Source organism: Anoplophora glabripennis, unplaced genomic scaffold, assembly GCF_000390285.2.
Source record: "Anoplophora glabripennis isolate ALB-LARVAE unplaced genomic scaffold, Agla_2.0 scaffold103, whole genome shotgun sequence".
NCBI classification, from domain to species: domain Eukaryota; kingdom Metazoa; phylum Arthropoda; class Insecta; order Coleoptera; family Cerambycidae; genus Anoplophora; species Anoplophora glabripennis.
Genome location: NW_019416259.1, coordinates 708930 through 727543, shown reverse-complemented (window position 1 = coordinate 727543; position 18614 = coordinate 708930). Strand labels below are relative to the sequence as shown.

Below are 18614 nucleotides of genomic sequence, written 5' to 3'. Positions count from 1 at the left end.
TTATTATTATTATTATTATTATTATTATTATTATTATTATTATTTGACAATAAATTGAAAATCTATACGCTTTTGAAAAAAAAATGTTTTAAAATATCAATATTTACCAAAAGAATACAAAGTAAATTAATATGCAACATGTAGTATTATTTTAGTGAAATTGTGGACAAAACGTCAGACATATTTCTGGTTAGACAAAGTCTCTTTAATGATATTTTGAGGCAAGAGTTATTTATTTGTTTAAAACTTTTGAGACATTTTAAAATAATTTAATATTCTCTTTCTTTCAGCGTGATATACACAATTAAAGTGTTATACTTGTTTTGTTTAAGTATTCTCCTTTTCTTAAAAGTACAATGCGAATTGTATAAAGATATTTTAAGAAAATTATTAAAGTCTGAGATACAAATTAATAATTCTTACTAGTAAGATTTAGTACGAAATCTTTTTATACCAACAATTTACTGTTCGTTAGGAGTTTGATAAAACTTTTATTTCTGCGATAAACATGTCTAGGGTTAATGGCAAATTAGTTATCTTCGAAAAAATTATCTCTAGTGTTTCCTAACTTTAATAGTTGATTAAGAGATAGCTCATCATTATTATATACGAATAGTGTGTTACATAAGTACAACAATATATGTTTCTAGAAGTCGTTTTGAAGATGTATGGCTTGGAAGAATCTTATATTTGACACTTTGGATATTTGAAAATATTTTTTATTACCCTATCCTTCAGATTAGACCTTATATTGATAATTCCATACTTAGTTCCTGCTGTTAGGCTGTTATGCTAATAAAAAAGTATGGACATATCTACATATTTAGAAATTACAATCTATCGGTAGTTTTAAGAAATGTAAATACAGATTACAGATGTGTTACATTTTTAAACTAGTAACGAGCTACGGAGTAAAACCACCATACTCCTTCAAAATCAAGACTATTTCGAAATGGAAATAACAAAAATTTGCTTTACGGATCATTTTTAAACCTACCAAAAAACAAACCCACAAATAATCTCGTAAGAGTAATCACATTAAATTTTTTATGTAAATTTTACACTTTTATTCAGAAAATTGTTCTAGTCACTCTTACTGGATCACTCCATACATTTCATAGAAGCAGGAAGTGTTTAGTTATTACAAAAGTTTGTTAGTTTATTTTGGGAGAAATAAGATGAATCCAAGGAGCTTTTCTTTGTTTTCGACTGGAAAACATACATTCTGCTGAAAGATTTTTCATTGGTAGGTTCCTAAGTCATTCAGGGTGTCTTTACAATACGCAGACAACGTATGACCTGCAATTGGTTGGTATAAAATCTATTTAGACTAACTTGCTTATATGTACAAGAGTCAACGCCTACTGAGACATGACCCTTCCAATGTGATACCCGAAGATCTATTTTTAATTATTTGAATTTATTTTTATTTATAGAATTTTTGTACAAAATGTAGTCGGAACTCCATCAACTGTGAAGAGATTAATAATTGAAAAATTCAGAGAGACTGGATCTATCAGTGATCTTAAACACTCTGACTGTCCTTCAATAAGTCGTTCAACACAAAACATCGAAGTAATTCTTGAGAGTGTTGCTGAGAGCCTAGCAATATCAGTTCCGCACAGTGGTCAAGAAGTGGACCTTTCGAGAAGCTTTCTATAGCATATTCTCATGAAAGATTTGCATCTTCATGTTTACAGTTTACAGTTCAATTGACTCAAGAACTGAAGCCTACTGATCACGCAGAGCGAAGAGTGTTCTTTGAATGGATTATGGAACAAGTAGATGCTGATTTTTCGAACAAAATAATTTTCAACGATGACGCTCATTTTCATCTTGATGGTTCGTTAATCGACAAAATTGTAGCCAACCCCAAATCCACGAGTGATTGTTGAGCATCAAATGCATCCACAACGTGTCACTCTTTGGTGCGAATTTTGTGCATAATCGAATCTTCTTCGAAAATACGGCTGGTAAGGCAATAACAGTTAATGGTTAAGGGCGACATGATATTCCAGTTTTTTTGTGCCTAAATTGCAAAATATGTCGTTTCAACAGCTCTAGAAACAATTTAATTAGTGCATGGATTATTTCCCGTTTTGGTGATCAGAAATGATCGCTCAGATCATGCAATTCAACGCCGTTGGGCTTTTTTGGACGTTAAAATAACGCTGTTTGGGTTGATATAACGTTAAAAATTGAATATTAAAATTTTAAATTACACGAATAATAATATAACTTATAAGGAACGTTAAGTGTAAATACAATAAAAAGTTATAAAAACAGAGAAAAAATGATCGACCAAAATTATTGTAGTTAACGTAAAGTCAAGTACTACAACTTATGCAGTTACTATTTAGAAGCTTCAATGACAGTGCTGAAAAACCGTAAAATAATGTCAAAATTCTAGTTATATCAATGAATGTTATTTTAACGTTCTTGTTCTCACTGGTTTACACTGTAAAAAAATTTCACTCAAATTTCATTCAATTTTACTCAATAACGTATCAGTTTCTGTCCACACCCGATTGAGTGAAATATTCACTCTATTAGGATGAGTACGTCTGAGTGAAACTATTGCATCAGAAATGAGTGAGTTTTACTCCGAGTTACTGCTAACTATCAATTGAGCGACTTTTGACTCTATTCTGAGTATATAAAACCAATTTAGAGTCGACATTTTCTGTAATATCATTTTAATTTAACTATTATTGAGTAATTTTTTACTCAGATTTGGTTTTTAATCAACTAAATATTGAGTGCAAAAATAAATCACTCATACATTATTAAATAGGATATACGGTATTGAAATTAATTTCCTTCGGGGGCCTCCTCCTATCCTGGCTGAGACCCGCCGGCTAAGGACAGTTCTCTTAGCGATCACGCTTTTCTGGAGCAACTAACGGGCCCCTATCAACTGTGGTCGACATTACAGAAGCAATATGTAAGTGGTGCCATCTTCATGACGCCATTCAAATTACTCGCAATACGAGTACATTTAAACGGATTAAGTAATTGTGATTAATTTAATTGCAGTTAAAATTAATTGCAATTGAACGATTAATTGCACGTTGTAATTAATATATTTGGATTAATCTATATTAATTATGTCTTGCAATTAAATCAATTAAACAATTAATTAACTTTATCACTTTATGTTCTAAAAAACAATTTAATGATTACCCCGCTTCGATTCAGATATTTTTTCAATTCAACGTACCATTTCCGAGTTATAAGACCTTTTTTACTTTATGACGTCAGACATGTTTATGTTTCCAAAATTTGTTTCTGGTCTGGAAAGGCCCCGTTTTAGAGATACAGGGTGTTGAAGTTGTTAAAAAAAATGATTTTTTATTCATATCTTCAGAATCCATTAATCGATTTCAATAAAATTTAGTACATATAATATATGATAGTAGGCCTTGTATTCCCTAAAATATGAGCTCACAAGGTTCAACCAGTGGTGTACAGCTGGAGAGGAGTCACTCCCTTTTTATAAAAAAACTACGCCACTGTATTTTTTACAAGATATTGTAACGGATATGTATTCTAATGCACTAAATACGTAAAAAAGGTAACTTGAATTTTTTCCCTGAGAATCACCACTTTCAAGTTATTCATACCAATACAATCCCCTTGTGGCAGACACTTCTAAGCATAATATTGCAAGAATATTTATATTTATACTTAAAAGTAAGTGCAATTTGTAAGCACATCAACAAAATTCTTTACACTCATCGCTTTCATCATTTTGGATTTAAACAATATTTGGAAATCACGACTAAGCAATGAAAGGCACATAAATGAAATTTTAAAAACATTTGACGACGATCCTCGGCTAAGTACACGAAGAACGTCTCGGCAATTTGGGATGAGTAAATCGAAAATTTGAAAAGTTCTATAAGGTAAGGACGGCAGAAATCCGTACCATTTACAACCTGTGAAAAATTTACTTCCGGAAGATACAGAGAGATGCCTGAATTTTTATCAATGGTTGTTTGAATTCTTACTAGAAATACTTTGGACCGATGAGGCTACGTTCACAAGGCGAGGGGTAGTGAATTTTCACAATCTGGATATTTGGTCACAAGAAAATCCTCATGAAATTTGGACAAGATCTTTTCAACATGAATTTTCTGTGAAAGTATGGCTCGGAATAATTCGCAATAAAGTTTGTGGACCTTTCTTCTTGCCACCCCATCTAAATTCCCAGTTATTTCTAAAGTTTCTAGAAAACTATCTATTTGAATAATTATTAGAGGATGTTCAATTAAATATACACAAAAAAGCTGGATACAAACAGATGGTACTCCTGCGCATTTTAAGAGAATAATACAAGAATGGTTTAATGAAAATCATATGGGCTGATGGATAGGTAGAAGACAATGTCAACCATAATGGTGCAAAAGGTCCAGCGTCTTGGCCAGCCTGATCGCCAGATCTAAACCCCCTGGACTTCTATGTTTGGGACCTATCTGAAAAGTTTACTCTACTCCAATAGATACTAGACTACAACTACTGCAGCGAATAGAAGACGGGTGTAATGAATTAAAAGAAAACCACCTCATGATATTAGCTTCAATTAGTTCCATTAACAGAAGATGTCAGAAATGTATCGATGTGGGTGATTTGCATTTTAAACAATTGTTGCAAATACGTAACGTTAATTTTGTTTCTTGTTTAGTTGTTGTTGCTTGGTAAATGTAATTTTATTATTTTGATTTAAATTGTTCTTATTTGTAAAGAGGAGAAACTAAAACACACCAGGAACACTACCTCACAGGTGATGTGGAAAGAATTTTGTTGATGTGCTTACAAATTGCACTTACTTTTAAGCATAAACATAAATATTTTTGTAATATTATGATTTGAAGTATTTGCCGCAAGGGGATTGTATACAGTCTAAAGGATTTTCATGATTATTTTGCGAACTGTTTCCATTTTTCATATTTTTTTATAGTCACTCTTGAAAAATGTTATTAAAAGGAATTTTGATCTTATTTCACTGTAAAAAAATCGGTGTTACTGAAAGCAATAAAGATACGGAGTTACTCCATTGAGTGAAATGATTTTTTCACTTGACTTTCTCTGAATATTGTGCATTTTGATAATTTTACTCATTTGTGATAATATATTTGAACTAGAAACTGAGTATTTTCACTCAAATAAATTCTCCAGATAAACTCGTATTTGGTACACTTGTACCAAAATCGGAGTAAATGTCCTCATCATTGGGTGACCCCACCCCATTCTATGGTTGCCGTACATTGTCTTTGTTTATTCCCATCGTCCCCATCAGGTCATCTTATTAGGTGTATGGCGTGTAGTGCTGGACAAATATCCGTTTATCCGGTTATTTGATGACAATTGTGTTTAAATGCAGTGGTTTGATTACAATAATTATATTGAGCTTCCATTAATATTTGGTTAAATAAATGGATAGTTAGATTGTTACCTGCACTTAGTTACATATCTGTAATGTACAATATAGGTTATGGCAATCTATTCGTCTGATCAGTTAACCGATTCTTTTAATCGAGACCTAAAATATTGTCTCTAAAACAGATCTTTTTAGAAACTATTGTGGCAGTTTAGTAGTTTATGAGTTTAATACAATGATATTTAATATAAATTTAAAATTGCTCAATAATAGTTAAATTTAGAAAAAAAATCAACTCTTAATTGGTTTAAAATACTTTAAAATAGTTAACAGAAACTCGGATTTGAGTAAAATTTACTTCTGTTGCAATAGTTTCGCTCATAATAAAGTGAATATTTCACTCAATCGGGTGTGTGGGTATTGAGTGAAATTGAGTGATTTTTTAAAAATTAATATCGCTCACAAAAAATTTTTTTTAAATATACCGGTAGTTATGATCACTCGAAGCTTAGTACTGCCTTAATTTTTACAAGTATCTCACCTTTTGCAAACTCTAAATGACAAATCAACAGGTAATGCTTTTTTAAATACATAATTTATTTTCTTGTAGAAAAATAGAGTAGTTTTTAATTTATTTTACATTTTCTTCACATTTATGCGTTTTCTCATTACAAATGTTTCCAAATTTGCGGCAATCATCGTCCGCGAAACATTGGACATTGTAACACCTAGTTTCCGTGACGAATGGATTGGGTATCTTTCCCCTAGGGCAATGGCAATAGAAACCGTGGGAGTCGCTAACACAAACGGCAGTCTCATCGCAAATATTTTGTTCGCATCCTTTCCAACACCTACCACTTTTGCAAAACATATCCTTCGGGCACTGATTTTTAGTCCTGCATCGAGGATTTTTTCTGGTTTTGTACGTACTTTCTAAAAGTAAAATACTTCTGTGCGGTGAAAATGAATCTGTTGAAAAGAAACATGTTGGGTAGTTCTCCCTTTCAAATTTGGTTAGAAAATATATATCGTCGTCTTCTTCATAGTCCAATATGGTAGTTTGCATTTTTAAAAACTTCTCTAGAAGCTGAGTGTAAGCCTCGCACTGCCACAGATTGCCATCTAATACAACGACGTTGATACGGGCAACAACATTTATAGCATCAGGGTGATACAAATCGTTAAAGGGAATTCTTAACTTATCTATATACACATTGGACAGATCCAGATCAAATACAGAAAAGTAATTGTCACTTAAATCTAGATTTGTTAGCCACTGTGAAGTGCGAATGTTGGACGTCCAATTTATATACGACAGTTCGTTGTGGCTCAAATCAATTACATGTAAACGTAAAAAACTGTTTAGGTTAACAACCAATTTCAGTTTGTTGTGTGATAAATTCAGTTCCTCTAGTGCCAAAGAGGTATCGCTATTAGTTAAAGAAAAGTAATATGTTGCATCAAAACGATTAAGATAATTTCTACTCAAATCCAATCTTTTCAAGCTTGTCATACCTTGGAAAGAACCTTGTCCTATGTATTCAATTTCGTTCCAACTGAGGTCTAAAGTTTGAACACTAGACAGTTTGCTGAAGGACCCATAGTCAATGCCTTTAATGTAATTGTATGATAAATTTATTTCCTCCAGTTTAGGTAGGTTCCAGAAAGCCCATGGATCCACAAAGGCTATGTCCTTATTTTTACCATATATAGTCTTTAATTTTGGAAGATTCTTTATCATACATCTGGGCAGAAACTTTGCAAATTCGAAGATCACCAGATCAATCTTTTTTATGTTAACAGTTTCATTCAGATATGCATTATATACGCACCATTTACTGCTAGCGCAGTATCGGTAAATGATACTGAAAATAAATGAATTTAATAATAAATTGGAATAATAATTTCAAATAAATTTTCAAAGAAAGTTGAGTATACGTATTTGTAATACTGCCAATCTTGAGAAATATTTTAAGTGACAGATTTTCGTACATGTTTATGAAGTAATGGCAAAAGACACTTGATATATTTTAATATACAGGATGGGTCATTAGTGTGAGTAAGTAAAATAACTCCCTTGTTATTCATAATACAGAAAAAAGGTTTATATAAAAGTAATATAGAATCAAGAAACCTAAACAATAAATTTCATTTGATACATACATACAATGAGTAAAAACGGGACACGCCAAATATTACATTTAAATGGAACACCCTGTATATTTTTGAACATATGGATTTCCGAGAAAATTCTATATATGGCAATATAAACAGTTTATCATTTTAGTGCAGGGTTGCCAAGTTATATAGAATTTTTTTTTTATATTAACATTCAACTACTAACACTTGGAGCAAAAATATTTGACAGAGTTATAGGCAAATGTTACGCAAAGACTATTAGCTAATATCGATATTTTCTACAGGGCATTTTTTATAATACGATAATTTTTAGAAAGTTTAAACTTGATTTTCTAAAATTTTTCAAATGGAACACTCTGTATTTTATTGTTCTATTTTATTCCCATATCGGTCCACTTCAACGTTTTATGCCATGTCTCTGACTAAGATATTTTGTATTGTTCTTTTTATATATTTTAATTTTTTCGTATTTTTATTGCTTTATATTATTTTTCAGATTTTTTTCGAGTAGTATATTTTTTTCTACTTCTCTACCTTATTTTATTTATTCCTTTTGTAAAGTTTAAGGTCCGAAATAATGGACAGAATGTAAAATGAATTGTTGAAGGATATACACAAAAATATTTTTTTATGATGCCCACACAGTCATTTAAATTTAATATTGAACATGGGATTATCAAAATAAATAAAACATTTTTATATCAACTTTTTCCCAAAAATGCACTTCAAAATAAAGTAAAGAAGCCTGAGTCTGTTTTTCTATATTTTCTCAACTAATTGAAATTTTCAAGTAAGAAAATTATTCAAACAGGCTGTTGTTACATGTTTCATTATGGTTGCCTTGTACTTGATGTACAATGAAAGAAAAAACAAATTTTCATGGAAAATATGAATATCCCTTACTTCTGATGTGGTTGTTTAGAAGATTTGTTGTGATACAACATTAAGGCAACATATCCAGGAATGTTGTGTACCTAATTTAATTTAAATATCTGATATTTGTAAAATGTAAAAATAGGTATATTTTTTAACGCTATCACTCTGTATCTCACTTTATGAGAAATTGAAGTAAAAAGAAAAATAAATTATTAAAACTAGATAAACTATGCAATACGTTTAATTAATTTTTGACTTATTTTAACTTTTCGTAAAAAATAAGTCTAGACCATTATTTAACTGCAAAAGTTTGTTTAGACGATAATAATAATCATAAATAAATATTTCCATACAGGCTTGTATTCCGTTAAGTTAAAATTTTTTTAAAATATATAGATTTTGAGGAAGTAAAAGTAAGCGACACTCTTTTCCGTTGCAATATTTTAGTTTATGTATGTAGATATACAAACCAGTCGTCTATACACTGTTCTACAATTTGTCGTTTGATAGTGTTGTTGTCACAATACCAGTCAGGAATTTCACAAAAATAACTACTCCAAGACACTTTCGTAGTAATAGGAAAAACGCAAAGTACAGTGAAAAAAATATATCTAGTCAAAAACATACTTTAAAGATGACTGCATACTAAGTTAATTCTGTAAATATATTTATAAGTTAATCACAAAAGGTCAGTTGAGTTCATGTTAACAGCAGAGATATATTTTTAACTAAAACAATTTAAATTTATTTATCTAAAGAACTTATATCTATCAGATCACTGTAAGAAAATCACATTAAGTATATACGCAGACAGTGGGTTATATTTTACTTTTTGCCGGCATATTTTCTGCATCTTCAAAAAAAAAAAAAATCGAAAGTGTAGAGACATATTTAAGGATTTCTTGTGTTAATTAAAATGACACTAAGGGTCACACTATGCTAAAGTTGGAACTAATTTCTGTAATTAACTAAGAACTTTTTAATCTTGCATAGTATCATACAGAAACTGCAACAATTTTTTGTTGCAATTTGTGTATGATACTATGCAAGATTAAAAAGTTCTGAATTAATTACCGAAATTAGTTCTAACTTTAGGATAGTATCATACGAACCTAACAATTAGATAATTTAGGACAAAATAAATGAAAATGTATCTAAAAATGGAAAATATATATGGAATATGTATTGGATTGTTTACCATGAATATTACATAAATTTGAATAATAATAGTAATCGTTTGATTCGCTAGCTCTATTGCAAACTTCGACATAGAAAGTATTCAATCATTATGTCATTAATTTTAAAGGAAGATAGGGAAAAATGAGTAGAATGCGAATATGCGATTAAAAATATTTTAAAATGCATATTTACGCTGAAAAAAATATTTTAAAATCATTATTTAAACCCCTTTTCGGACCGTCCCTGACCGCTGGCGGCATTGAACATTCACGGCTCCCAAGTCAACTCGATGTCGGCCTGAAGCGACGTTGCCATATTTAAACATATTCCTAGTATTATCGCAAATAAACGGTTGTATTGATTATTATTTTAGAAACTTGTATGTTTTTTCTTGCTCATTACAGCCAATAATAATTTTAATCCAGTAAACAAATGTTTTTTCCAGGAAAAAAATGTAGAAGCTTTTTCTCACCGGTTCTATATCTTTTTTAGGGTGCTGAATCCGAATCTGAGGTTTGCCATCTTGCTAGGAGTCGCATTCACAAGGAAAATTGCAAAATACCTCAAATTCTCAACACTTTTGTCAGTTTTTTAACTATAACTCGAAAACTAAGCGTTTTTTGATTATAACTATGATATACCAAATTAAAGTAGACAAAATTCCTACAAATACGTATAATAACTCTAAAGTTTGGACAATTCATAACGTCCTTAGATCGTGTTGAAGAAATGGCATTTCTTGACTTTCCGCTATATTCAAAATTCGCAAAATTAGCCAATATGACAGACACGCGAAACAATCCGAAATAAACTGCGGATTGTATTACATTCTGCATACTTTCTCCATATTTTCCCTTTATATGTCTGACGTGATCTCCAAAGAATGCGGAAGATACGATTAACGGTGATAGATTTGAATATTTTATTATTAATGTGGTTCTGATTTGAATCCTTATATAAAAGACAGATTTAAAAAAATGTTAAATATGAAAATGTACTATTATTTCTATTAGAGTCTAATTACTAATATTGCCTAAGGTCGCTAAAGTATGAAATTGTCTACAAACTGCTGATCGCCTTCGCACCATATCCGCCCCAAACTGATAAGTGTATTGGAAGGTGATATCGAAAATATGTTTTTAATCCTGCTAACAAAATAATTTTCAGTACCTAAGAACTTTTGCAAAAAGATTTCGAATAATATGCTGTGCGAGGATAATGAACTAATTGCCAAGAAATTAAAATCAACAGGTATAGATTTTTGGATACATACGACAATAAAAAATCCCTGGGACAATGATGCACAAGATACGCTGATCAACGTTTGATCCTAGATAGATACAAAATTAACAGAAACACGGTACAAAAATTTGCAAAAGTTCATAATTTTAATTATGATTTAAAATTGGCCTAGGTAATTTGTTAACTGCTAATTATGTCTATGCATGCACTGGATGATTGCTAAATAAACTTTATATATGTTTTAATATACGTTGTTCCCTGTATACGATGACCAATTGGTATAGCTTCTTGTTCATATTAGAGGTAGGTAAAAAAATCATAAGATTATAACTTAATCGCATCTGAATCGAAGTGTTGACTCATTATTTTGTAGCGGCACCAAAAACACTTACACTACTTAATCACAGGTTGCGGACCGAATTGTGATTTTATAGCTCTTTTCTATGCATTCTATACTGTAAAAATGTTGCAACTGTAATGCTTAGAAATATCAATTCACTCAGAAATTATAAAAATCTTTCCTCGGAAATGCTGCAGTGCCACGGGACAGTTCAAGTTCAAAGTTTTTAGCAATATTGGACATTGCCCACAATTTTACACGTTACAGAAAGTTAGGCCGTCCGCGATCAGAAGGCACTGTCAGATCTAAGAACACGTGCTAAAAAAATAGGCAATTCGCTCCTTATTATAGGGTAATAAAGTAAGGTAATGGAATAATATCTGTCTATAGGTCCCCTGATGGTATTCTTAGGGAATTCTTGCACATCTTGAATAATCTGTTTGCTCAGTTGAGTCTTGTAAATAAAAAAATATTAATCATGGGTGACTTTAATGTTCGTTTTAATAAAAACGAACAGGACACGCGAGTGTTTGTGAGTTTCATGGAATCCTTTGGTTTTACATATCTCATAAATGAAAATACACGTGGTGAAAATTGTCTGGATAATGTACTGGTGAATTTTGATTCCTTGAGATATAGAGCGGGTATTGTGGATAAACACATAGCAGATCATAAGGGAATTTATATATTGCTATTAATAGATAATATTAAAAAAAGTATCAGTCAAGTATTATGGAGGCCGATAACGGAGAGGGGTTTAAATGGTTTGTATTATAGTGTGGCAATTCAAAAATGGGATTTTTTGAAGTGCCCTGAATTCCCTGTTGAACATAAATGTCAAATGTTTGTTGATGTAATTGCAAATTTAATCTTAGAATATTTCCCTTTAAAAAGAATAAGTAAACAAGAAGGAAGCAAAATTCACTGGTTTAGCGACAAACTGAGACAGATGCGAAATCACCTTGAATTATTAATTGAATTAAAAAAGCTGAATCCTGGAGATGTAACGTGGGGAACAGAGGTTAAACAATTCAGGAAGCAATACAAGCAAGCTATAAGTGATAGCAAAAAAGCGGCAAATGAATCATATATAAGAAATAGTGAAAATAAAACTGCTGCAGCATGGGAAATAATAAACCAAAGGAGAAATAAAGCTAAAAAATCAGCTATAAATGAAACACTAAAGGCCGAGGATTTCAATGATTTCTTTACATCGATTGCTCCTAATATAGCAAAAAAAATAACTCCCACAGTGGAGCCTCTTAGTCTGTTGAACCCGGTAGATTTGGTATTCGCTTTTGAAGAAATATCGTGCGCCACAATGAGAGATGCAATTACTGGTTTAAAGAATAAAAGTAGCAAGGACATTTATGAAATTAGTACTAAATTGTTAAAACGTATAAAGGAACCATTGATATCCCCATTGACAAAATTATGTAATCTTATAATTACAAGTGGTCACTTTCCATCTTGCTTGAAAATCGCAAAAGTAATTCCCATCTATAAAAACGGTGACGCTGGTAACATGGATAATTATCGTCCAATTTCCTTAATACCCTCGCTAGCCAAAATTTTTGAAAAGGTTCTTTGTGCTCAATTATTGCGGTATCTTGAAAATAATAAGTTAATGTCCCTGTGTCAGTTCGGGTTTCGACCAGGGAAATCGACATCTTTGGCAGTGAGTAGCTTGGTTACGTATATTACTGAGGCTTTTGAAAGTGGGTCCTTTGCGGGATGCACTTTTTGTGACTTGTCAAAGGCTTTTGACTGCGTGCATCATCATATACTTCTTGCGAAACTTGAAAGGTATGGGGTCGTGGGCCGATCTCTGGGTTTAATGCAATCATATTTGTACAAGCGTAAACAGGTCACTTGCTTGAATAACACCGTATCCTCTGAAAAAGAGGTCAGTTATGGTGTCCCTCAGGGGTCGGTTATCGGTCCCCTACTTTTTCTCATCTACATAAATGACCTGCCGAAAAATGTGTGTACAGCACGGGGGGTGTTATTTGCGGATGATACAACACTGATATCTATTAATAAAGAGTGGGATATGATGCGGGCTAGCATGGATATGGCACTCGCAGATGCTTCAGATTGGTTTGCTGCAAATCAGTTAATGTTAAATAAAAATAAAACGAAACAAATGATTTTTAGTACGAGGTCTCCCAGTGATGGCGTTGCGTCGGAGATGGCGGTGAAGTTCTTGGGTGTGTGGCTCGACAAGAGTTTGACGTGGGAAGTACACTGTACTAATGTCTCGAGAACATTAGCTAGAGTAATATACCTTATTAGAAATTTGCGGGATGAAGTATCTTTTGACTTGATAAAGAATGTTTACTACTATTTATTTCATGCTGCCTTCTCATATAATATTGTAATTTGGGGACATTCTGCACATCTGAGGAGCGTCTTCGGGGTATAGAGGAGGGAGTTGCGAGTCATGGCTAGATTGGGATATCGAGATGATGTCAAACATACATTTAGAGAATTAATGATCCTTACGGTACCTTCAGTATATATACTGTCAGCGCTTATGCATGTTAAACAGAACTTGCACGACTATACGGAAGTTCGTGAAATTCACACACACTCTACTAGATATAGCGACTACGAAAATTTGAGAGGTGATTTTTTGAGGGTTGCTAGGAGCAAAAATGCCATCAATTTCTGGGGACCTAAATTTTATAATAGCTTGCCATTAATTGTGAAGGGCCTCCCTGTAAGGGAATTTAAAACCACAATTAAGCGACGGCTGTTAGCGGGGGCTTACTACACTTTCGACGAGTTTTTGTTTGACAGAAATGCTTAGTTTTTAACATGTATGTTGTGTTTTATGTATATAATGGTATTGTGTCTTTTGTGTAGTATACATACATTTTATTGTTGTACTTTGACTTGTGTAAACCTCTTTGGTGTAAACATTAATAAATATCTACTCTACTCTACTCTACTCTACTCTACTCTAAGAATAAATAGATAATGCGTAACTTTGTCAGATTTGAGGGCGCCTATCGCAATGCACTCTGGATTCAAACTGCTGACAAACGTCAGAATTTGTGGACAAGCGTCCTTACCTTGGCTTATCTGCTATTACTTTGTAGTTACAAAGTAGTTGTCAAAAATAACCAAACTCAATTAGAACAAAACACGCATAAGAAACACTTCAATAAAAAAAAAAAAGGAAATGAATTATTGAAGAAATAGCTAATTCTACATCTAACCGGATGACGCTGACTTGTCCCGATCTAAAAATTAATGAGTTTCCTTTTTTTTATTGATACTGTTCGAGGTTTTTTTGTAGTGGTGACGCTATAAATAATTTATTTGTAGTGGCCACAAGAAAGTTAAATTCCTGCCCACGATACCTCTCGTAGCGGTATTTATCATTATTCTTTATCGAATATAATAACTTGAGTAATGAAGACTTCACTTTCAGAGTGAAATGACATGTTACGATTACCGTTGCCGAGAACATGAATTATACGATCGAGGCCAGATGAAAGTCTTCCAGATATGTTTTCATATGAAAGTGATCTATTTACACATAACTGACTGTCGTTAAATATGAGTTCTCGTCAACGGAGACAAGATCGTATAAAGTTAATGTCGAGGCCATTAGTCGATCTTCTATCAATAAAGCGTATTTTCGGTTGTTAGCGAAATTCTTAGGTATCAGCACTGTTAGCTTCGGTCTCTAATGATGGCAAAGTATAGCATGATAATGGTAGCTGTACGGTAAAGGGACGATTCCAGAATTGAAATTCTACAGGGTATTTTTGAATGGAGTAGCATAAATGATACCAGTGAATCTACATTTCAAAAGAACACGATCTGCAAAAAATCGCCTTAGTAAAATGTTCACCCCTGAAGAGATACGGGCCATCAAAGTTTCCAAAAAAATTATGAAAATTGGCTGTAATTTGAAATCCGAACGAGGTACAAATAACAAATTTTTTACAGGTTGTTTACTAATACAGATGTGAGTTTTCAACTATTTTTCGAAAATTTTAACCCCTCGAAAGGGGTTGAAATAACCACCCCTCAAGCCATTTTTTGCCATAACTTTTATATTTCGTAAAAACTCGATATCCAAAAATACGCATTAGATAAACTGGTTCTTTTAGAAACTTTTACCTCTCTAGCAATTTTCCTTTAAAACTTTTCGTTTATTAATAAAAAAATAAAATGTATTACCATTCACCTCACACCGTATATGATTGCAATCAATCAAAGAAAAACTAAGTGTGCTGCTGTCATGCCAGTTGTCACAATTAACTCTTCTGTAAGTTGTCACTGTTATCAGCTAAATACTTTTTGGGTGTAAATTAACAAGAATTATGCCAAATTTTACTAATGATGAATATGTGGACATGCTACAAGTGTATTTTTCTACGATCGTGCAAAATTTACTACTTATTGCACTACCTACTGTGCCAAAAGTTTAACTTTTTTTACAGTAGTACAAAAAAAAAATTGATTACAAGTTTAATCTAAGCATATCCATAAGTACCTAACGTCTGACATTGACAATTTGCGCAATTAATTTCCAGTTGTCAGTTAAAATTTTAATATTATGTAAAATACTGTTAAATAAAATTTGAAATAAAAACAATCGTAGAAAAAATGTTGCGTGCAACATGTGCAAAAAGCATATTTGTTGCACTTAACATGATTGCAGCTCTCAACTTCGTCTCGAGCTGCAAACTTCATGCATCGTACAACAAATACACACTCTTTACAGTAGTTGCACAAATAACTGTTTGAATGTCGCAGAAACTTTTATTAAATAGAAGTACAATGAAAACGAAACTAAGAAATAATTTATTATCAAAAAGAGAAAAAACAAAAAACTTAGTTAAAGGACATTTTCAAAATAATTGCCATTTCTTTCTAAACACAACCTAACACGTTTATCAAAGTTGTTACGGACTCGAGCAAAAATTATGGGATTGTTGCGAATCTCATCAGCCGCCGCGAATATTCTTTCCTGTAGCTCTTCAACACTGTCAACTGGGGTCGCATAAACAATACTTTTTATATGTCCCCAAAAGAAAAAATCCATGGGCGTTAGATCGGGAGAACGTGCAGGCCAAGAGATAGGTGCCTCATTGCCGCGACCTATCCAACGATTCGGGTAATTTAAATTAAGCCACCGCCTAACTACTACAGTGCTGTGAGCAGGAGCCCCGTCATGCATGTACCACATGGCCTGACGTACATTTAATGGTACTTCCTCCAGAAGTGGTGGTAGATGCTCATTTAAGAACTGCAAATATTCAACAGCACCAAGTCGATGAGGTAAAACAAAAGGGCCGACAAGCACATTTTCTACAATTCCTGCCCAAATGTTTAAACTAAAATTATGTTGAAATGTTGTCATAGATACTTCGTGAGGATTTTCATGAGCCCAGGAATGAAGATTGTGCATATTGGTTAAACCATGTCTTTGAAAAGTTGCTTCATCTGTGAAAAGTATCTTTGAGGCAAAATTCAAATTATTTCTTAGAATATTAAGATACGATTCGCAAAAAACAACTCGCTTATGCATGTCTGGTTCAAGTAGAGCTTGAACTGGCCGGTGGTGAAAAGGATATAATAAATTATCATGGACAATATTCCAAACAACACTATGGGACACATTTAAGTGCATTGCTGTTTTTCTCGTACTAGTCTGACGATTTTCGTCAAACTCTTCAAGTACTGCATCCTCAAGATAAATAGTACGAACAGTAGGTCTTCGGCCGGTACCCTCAATATGCGGCTGTATTTTTCCAGTTTCCCGAAGTCTTCGTTCTACCGCCGAAAAAGTTTGTCTGTGGGGAACTTGACGATTTGGATATCTCTCATTATACGCTCTTGTTGCCGCAGCACAGTTTTTGCGACATTCAAAATACACTTGTAGCATGTCCACATATTCATCATTAGTAAAATTTGGCATAATTCTTGTTAATTTACACCCAAAAAGTATTTAGCTGATAACAGTGACAACTTACAGAAGAGTTAATTGTGACAACTGGCATGACAGCAGCACACTTAGTTTTTCTTTGATTGATTGCAATCATATACGGTGTGAGGTGAATGGTAATACATTTTATTTTTTTATTAATAAACGAAAAGTTTTAAAGGAAAATTGCTAGAGAGGTAAAAGTTTCTAAAAGAACCAGTTTATCTAATGCGTATTTTTGGATATCGAGTTTTTACGAAATATAAAAGTTATGGCAAAAAATGGCTTGAGGGGTGGTTATTTCAACCCCTTTCGAGGGGTTAAAATTTTCGAAAAATAGTTGAAAACTCGCATCTGTATTAGTAAACAACCTGTAAAAAATTTGTTATTTGTACCTCGTTCGGTTTTCAAATTACAGCCAATTTTCATAATTTTTTTGGAAACTTTGATGGCCCATATCTCTTCAGGGGTGAACATTTTACTAAGGCGATTTTTTGCAGATCGTGTTCTTTTGAAATGTAGATTCACTGGTATCATTTATGCTACTCCATATAAAAAATTAGACATGACGTTTTTTACATTCTAACAATTACTGTCTATTTATACTGAAACGAAAAGTATAAAGAATATACAGAATCAGTTCTTTGCCGAAAAGTGAAGGGTCTTCTATATAAACTTATTTCCGAAAATATCTGCTATCGCAGTTGCACAGCTTTAATTTCAACCTAAATCCAATTCTTCTGAAGCTCTCTTACACCGATATTTTTAATTATGTGCGATTCTAGAAAGGTGTTGAAAATTTCAACCTTTAATGGTCTTCTATACGAAGTTGAAAATTTGCAATTAAAAACTTGCCATTTGTAAATTTGATAGAAAATTGTCTGTTTCTTGTATTATTTTTACTAAAATGTTCCGTCTTTCAGTGAAAAGAATAAAGCACATACATATACATGCATATTACAAAAAAAAAACAAATACGAAATTTGGTCAGGTCAGGAGGCTTCAAAAAACATCCTCGAGTTTGTGCACAAATTCTCTTTACCGATTAGGTTAATTTCTCTAGGGATGCTATAATGAAAAGATCCAACGGCCAATTATAAGCATAATCGTATGAAGTAAGATTTCGAACGAGTCAAATCAGTGGTTGTCTCTTTCTCAGTCATCAGGGACAATTAATACCCTCTCGGAACTAGCATCAGTCGCACAACAGGGCGATTGCTTGTATTTTTCTACTATTAGTTAATTCATGTTGATTAATGATTGAACATTTGTCTTCTATACTGATGTACCTATGTTGATTACGTCAACGTAAAGATCCAATGGCTGAACTGTTATAGACTTACGAAAACTCATAAGCTGTGTGAGAAAAACCGTCATCAAGACTTTTTGATCGGACACTCTCTTCTCGACAGGTTGTCAACACTACTTGAAGAAGTGTCTATTTTGTAAAAGCAACATACATTATTTATGCATGGGGATGCTGCAGTTCATTTCAGATGGGATGTTGAATA

At 32.6% G+C, this 18614-nt stretch overlaps 2 protein-coding genes across 2 annotated transcripts in view; both read right to left on the bottom strand.

Annotated features, from left to right (window-relative positions):
• The window catches only part of LOC108903313 (monocarboxylate transporter 12-like), a 208588-nt gene that overhangs the window by 141790 nt on the left and 48184 nt on the right, over nt 1-18614 (bottom strand). The window lies entirely within an intron of this gene.
• On the bottom strand, nt 6009-9012 carry LOC108903314 (toll-like receptor 13). The gene is made up of 2 exons (XM_018705442.1): nt 8866-9012; nt 6009-7245 (listed from the first exon to the last, which is right to left on the bottom strand). The coding sequence occupies exon 2, from the start codon at nt 7119-7121 to the stop codon at nt 6012-6014; it is 1110 nt and encodes a 369-aa protein (XP_018560958.1). The 5' UTR covers nt 7122-7245; nt 8866-9012; the 3' UTR covers nt 6009-6011.

What these genes read in the sequence shown, in the direction of transcription:
- LOC108903314 (XM_018705442.1), bottom strand. Translation starts at nt 7,121, where the DNA reads ATGATAAAGAATCTTCCAAAATTAAAGACTATATATGGTAAAAATAAG.